Below are 6,380 nucleotides of genomic sequence, written 5' to 3' on the forward strand. Positions count from 1 at the left end.
AGACGTAAACCAACATACACAGATAAAGAAATTTGGACAGTTTTGGTGTACATATATTATTCCACTTTTTTCTTCCAAATCAAATTTTTGTGTCATGTGCTTAGTCTATTCCACCTTCTGCTGTGTTCATCCTTCGCTAAAAATGTTTTACTTTTCCTTCTTTGCCTTTTTTCCCACTCTCCAGCATTCTGTGTCTGGTGCCACAAGGCTTCTTACAAGCACCTCTTACTTTGTGTTTGCCATTTCTGCAGGCTGTCGACCGGCTCCTGCAGAAAGAAATCCAAACTGTGGAAGTCCTGCTGAGATGGGAAAAATCATCATTTATGAGCATGCCAACTTCCAGGGCTACTCAAAAGAACTGTTCAGTGACGTTGCCAATCTAAAAGATATAGACTGGAATGATTGTATTTCCTCTGTGAAAGTATTTGGTCAGCCTTGGGTGGCTTATCAGCATGCCAACTATACAGGCCGGTTACTGGTATTTGAAGAGGGAGAACATGATTTTGTTGGTAAACAGATGAATGATAGGATCTCTTCTCTGCAGGTGATCACCGAAAATCTGCACCACCCCCAGATCACTCTTTATGAACATGCTCAATATCAGGGGAAGAGCAGGGTGATAAGAGAAGCAACCAATCTGAGTAGGGGACGTGACAATGACACCACATCTTCTCACAAGGTCCAGAAAGGTGTCTGGCTGTTATGTCAACACCCTGATGGAGGTGGTATTTGTTACATTGCACGAGAACACGAACATCTTCCAAATTACAAGGCAATCAATTTGAATGACAGGCTTTCATTTCTGCGTCCACTTCTCCCTGGGAAGGGCTGTGGCTGTTAGACTGCAAAAACTGCAATGCTGAGTGAAGATGCAGCCCCAGCAAGCAACTTGTGACCTAGATCTATCTCTGCCCATGCTTGCATTGCTTTTTCCCCCTCTGTCACAGACACATGGTATGGCAGAGCTCTCTTTCTTGCTGCACTGCCAATCTGTATTTCTTGATCCTGCCTTGCATGGTTCTCCCTCCCTATAGTCTCCACAAGTGTAACAACTATTGTATTTGGCCAAAGCAAAGAGACTCCATGATAAGAGACATCCCAGGGCTGTGTAACCTTTTGCACCTGCATTTGTCACCCCCGTGTCCCGTACTATGTCGTGGAAAGACATTGTGTGTTGCTTCTGTTGCTAAATGCATAAACAAATGTGAGCATGTAACCAGCATCACTTACTTTTCAATTTGTTCGACAATGCTCTTGCTCTGGCCTCTGTCATTTTTTGTATTCTGACTGTGTTATGGTCATTAAAGAAGCTATTGAAAGCAACAATGGGTGTATGCTAGGTATGATTTGTGGTTTAACACAGATAAATATTGCTCTTTCATGATAACTCTTTGTATGCAGAGAACTGTTCATGTGGTCACTTGCAGATGTTTCTCTCCTGAAAAGCTTTATGTCCTTCCATTCCCACTTGTCAGCAACATGGTGTTCAGGCTTGACTCAGCCAGATTAGAAATGTCAGTAACATGCCAAGTAAAGCTGTGATTCTGGTCAAAGTCTCACCAGGACACTTTCAACTGTCACAAGATTGATCATATCTCAAGGCATTGGTCATACTTATGATACAGTCTTCGCTGTCCTATATTATATAATCAAACATAACATTTTGATAAATTCAAACTGATTGATTGGTGATCACAACAGGAAAATCTGTCTGACTTTTCTAAAGCTTATTATTTTGATATGAGATGAGTTATCACTCTGAAATCACAGTGTTTCATCCAGAACGGAAAATCCCTCTTTTCTAAAGTTTCCCCCATTTTAATTCTACACCATAATGGCATTTTATGGTTCTGAGAGTCACCATGTGGTATGTTCTACCACAGGCCACACTTAAATGCTAGATCAGGTAGGTCAGGGCCCTTCAACACACCAAGCAGTGCCAGGGGTTATTACTGCTACAAGCATGCAAGGAATCCCAGTGGGACCCTCTTTGTCCTTCTCCAAAGGCATGGGCATCACAGGCCACAAACTACATCTTTCACAGGGCAAAGAGGCAAATGGAGCATGAAAAGGCAAGCTGCAGAATGCAGCAAGCTGCAGGAGAGAAGGGTTGTTGAAACATCTGCAGCTCAGGGTTATACAAGCACCAGAGGAACCTGGAGAATGACCTGTTGGTCAGTGTTCCTGCAGGATTGTGACTCTCTGCTTGTTCATCACCTCCCAAGTGTTGCATTAAAAGGTACCTGATAGAGTGAAGTTCAAAATAATTGCATTTGGAATACAAACTATGAGAGGCCTTCTTGCACATGTGGGTTCACAAGCTATTTCAGGAATCGTTTATTGGAGAACAGAGTTAAGTTCTGCGTTATCACTGGTCTAACGGCAGCTGCACTCCCTGAGCCATGTATTATGACAGCTGTCACATGGCTCTGCATTGCCATGGTTATTTAGCTGTTTGCTGAGCTCTTGTTTGCCACATTTTGCTTGTTTTTGTAGCTAAAGATAAAGCCCAGAACATGGTGCATTATCATCTGCTGGGCTTCATTTCCGTTTTGAAACAAACATTGCAGGCTATGCTGACACACCAGCCACTCATGTTCCTCCGCTAGGCTCCTGTGCAATGATGGTAGCTCAGGCTCCATGCATTTTGGGACACTTCTGGAAAAGAGGAAACATAACCCCTACTTTTAGAAAGGGAAAATAGGAAGACGTGGGGAGCTACAGGCCAGTCAATCTCATCTCTGTGCCTGGTAAGATTAATGGAGCAGATCCTCCTGGAAACTATGACTGGGCACATGGAAAATAACGAAGTGACAGCCAGCGTGGCTTCACTAAGGGCAAATGGTGCTTGACAAGTCTGGTTGCCTTCCATGACAGGGTTACAGCATTGGTGGATAAGGGAAGAGCAACTGATGGACTTGTGCAAAGCATTTGACACTGTCCCACTGTGGTGGTGCAATTCCCTCCTCGCTTTTCCCCCGTTGTTTCTGAGACTTGGTACTGGGTAGAGAGTGAATCGACTTGGGAAATTGTGGGTAGTGATTGTGAAAGACAGTATGTCTGGCTCCTACCTTTCCTACTGTGCGGAAGATGGTGACTGCCAGAGTATGAAGGTGTCCCCGTGCCTTCCCTGTTGTCTAGAAGTGGCAAGAATAGTCCAACATCTCCTGACAGGCCAACACCCCCCATACCTCGTACTAGAGGTACATCTCAAAGAACATCTCTGGCACACAAACAGAAAGGGACTGGTAAGGAAAATTCCCTGACAAATGTCAGTTATCTTGGACCCTATAAACAGTGATTCTGATGGAAATCCTTTGAGCTCTCCTGGATCACAGTGGGCTGCAACTAGCAACTCCCTGCAAGTAGGACACCTCTCAAGTACCAAACTCTGGAGGCCATCTACTGACAGAGGGCAAGTCATATGATGTGTATCCCTATACCGAAGTACCATATGACACTCTTGCTCAGGAAAGACATGTACATTGGCATCTCAATCTGGCTGTCAATGCAGGGAAAAACAGTATCTGGAGGCCTCAGCCCTGTTAAACTATGCATGGTACTAATATGGAGTGAAAATAAACAGTCAGTAAAAAACTTTCTCAGAGGGCTTTATTACTAATCCATAGTGAAGTGCAAATGGATATTTGAAGAGAAGCTGCATAAGGAAGGCTTGTAATCTGTGGTATACTGAAAAGTGCTGTCTAGAGAAGAATGCTCGGATACCATGGATATAACTAACAAGTGATGCATAAACAGACTGAAAGCTTCTCTACTTGGTTAGAAGTGTCTGCAGAACAAGTTCTGGTACGTTTGGGTAACCACAGAACATAAAACTTGGGCTTAAGGTCAGATCTTGTCTACACAGAAACAAGGTGACGGTTACACATTAACCACTTATTTCGTAACAGTGCTGTGTTGCATTGCTGATTAGATAACAGGTTCTTTGGAGAACTTTCCTACAGCTTATTCTTCACATAGACTTGGCTCTCAGATCATGGCTGGGCTGGATGCACTGATGGATCACGACTCTTGACTGACAGAACATCAGGTGACTGTCCTTCAGTCTGTGGTGCTTAAAGTAAGAATTACATTTGGCATGACTTCGAGACTCTAGTTCCAAATTTCACTCAGAAAATATTGCATAAAAGTTCAAATCTTTAAATCCCTGTGTACAATCATTACATGCAAAGATATACTCCTCTTCAGAAGAGGAGTAAGACACAGATGACATCACATCACACCACTGTTCTCACTTTCTGGGTTATTTTCCCCGTGTTATACCGCATGTTACAGTTGGGCATATGAGAACTGCTCGCTCAGCAACCCATGCTCAGATGACACCACAGGAGCATTTAGTTCTTAGAAGTGAACATGTACAGAGCTAAAGGCAGCACAAATTTTAATTTCCACCACAAGTTTGGAGGTGTTCTGAGGAGAAACTCCACAGAATTTCAGCAGCTGCATAGACAGCAATGAATTTTTTGGCTGCTCAATTGTCCAGAAGAAAAAATGCTGAAGGACTTCATTTCTAAAGAATGGCATCCTTGGTAACATTAACTGGCTTGGCACTGACACGTTTGTTTGGAGGGGTACCTATGAAGCAGTGTTGAAACACTTACTGTAAATTCTTTTAAACCTCCAGGCAGTTATCATTTCACATTCAAATGGAGAATGGTGCATTTGGAGGCAGATAGAAGTTTTGAAAATCCTGGTAAAAAGCTTTGGAGCCACACAAACAATAATACCAGTTAGGAGATAGTAACCCACAGCCTGTGTCTCACCGTGGAAGAAACTATGGGGCCATAACTCCAGGCAGATGATCAACACCAGGCCCCTTTGTTTTGCTGTTTCAGGGCTGTGGTGCAACTCCTTTGGATCAGATGTGCAAATGAGCCGCTCCAACTCCTAACCTGCAGTGGCAGCTCCGTCGGCCAGGCAGCCCACAATCAGAGGAATGGAGAGAAACAAACTGATGGGATATTCTACTGCATAGGTCTTAATCTCTTTTCTTTTTATTTTTTTTTTGAATGATTTAACAGTGACTTGGGGAAACACAAGCTGTTTTTCAAATACAGAATTCTCAAACTTGCTGTTTGCAAACTTGCAAGCTTTCAGTGTTGCTTTCTGTCTCACTTATTTCAGTCAGTGCTGCTACTCACCCAGTTTGACGTTATAGCAGCTTTTAATCTATGTATCCAGCACAGAAAACACGTTGCAGGATGCAGGGCTGCAGCAACTTATTTTTTTCATAGGCATCTTCAAACGCATCTCTTTATCCAGCAACACAGCTACCCCACCTTCAAAGCGGTTACTGATTCTTCCTTTAATATCTTATTGCTTTTCATTATCAGAATATTCCTCCCTCTTGTGCTGTTGTGGTTTTTTCACAGTGCCTTATTTAACTTTGGCTTAATCATAGCAATACTATGGCAAAACCTAAATAAGATCCTCCACCCTTGTAAATCAAATCTCAAAAAATACAAAACATGAAGCAGCCATGAGAGACCTTCCTTCAGATATCTGTAGAGACCATCAGGAAAATAATTGTGACAGGGTAAAAGTGAGTGCAACTGCAGCAGGTTATTCCTATAAGGAATTCCCTTTCTTGTAGCAAACTTGTCTTTGCCTTTTGTACAGTCCCAAAGCCTTATTCCTTTTCATGCAGTCCCACATATGCCTTGGGTGCAGTTCACCCGGCTAAACACTGTCAGCACTAGAGCTCAGCATAAACGGATCCAGAACCCTCCAAAATCCTGGCATGTGTATTGAGTGCATCTGCCTATGCCTCATAGGCAGACGCACTCAGAGCTGCTAAATGTGAGACATTTTCACACAGCAAAGGGACCTATGGGAAATAAAGCAGCTTATCAATCTAGAGCTGCTGTGTTTCAGGTTTCATTGCAGTGATACTCAGGTCCAAGGACAGCACAGCAAGAAGTGTCCCTATCGACAGCACCAGATGGAATGTGCTGCTGGTTACGTGTACTACCAGACCTCATAAATCAGACAGAGTAATAAATGAGGCAGTAAAATGAAGTTAAATGCTATTGAAAAAGCTGGGAACAAACTTCCTTTTGGTATCAGTGAAGCGACAGCCTACCAGCCAGGCTCTTCCCCAAGGGGAATCACAACAAATGCCAATTAGGCATAAGATGGACTCACAGCCTTGCAACCATTGATAGCACCATCTTTTGGTAGTTGTAAGTTGCAGGAACATGCTGGAAATTCACTGTTAGCTGAGATCAAGTGCTAAATGTTGAAATATCAGAGTAGGAGCTGATCAAAATGACTGTGGAGGACAGAGGCAAGGGTATCTTGGCTAAAATAGCTGTCACGTCCTGACCTTTCAGGACATTGACCCAGGTTCGCTGATTCCC

The 6,380-nt window shown here is 43.2% G+C and overlaps 1 protein-coding gene across 1 annotated transcript; it reads left to right on the forward strand.

The window, feature by feature from the left end:
* The first annotated feature begins 304 nt into the window (after positions 1–304).
* LOC104272838 (epidermal differentiation-specific protein-like) lies at positions 305–841 on the forward strand. The gene has a single exon (XM_009867975.1). It carries the CDS (start codon positions 305–307, stop codon positions 839–841), a length of 537 nt encoding a protein of 178 aa, XP_009866277.1.
* Positions 842–6,380: the final 5,539 nt, after the last annotated feature.

The sequence above is a fragment of the Apaloderma vittatum genome, unplaced genomic scaffold (assembly GCF_000703405.1).
Source record: "Apaloderma vittatum isolate BGI_N311 unplaced genomic scaffold, ASM70340v1 scaffold7600, whole genome shotgun sequence".
Classification (NCBI taxonomy): domain Eukaryota; kingdom Metazoa; phylum Chordata; class Aves; order Trogoniformes; family Trogonidae; genus Apaloderma; species Apaloderma vittatum.

What these genes read in the sequence shown, in the direction of transcription:
- LOC104272838 (XM_009867975.1), top strand. Translation starts at nt 305, where the DNA reads ATGGGAAAAATCATCATTTATGAGCATGCCAACTTCCAGGGCTACTCA.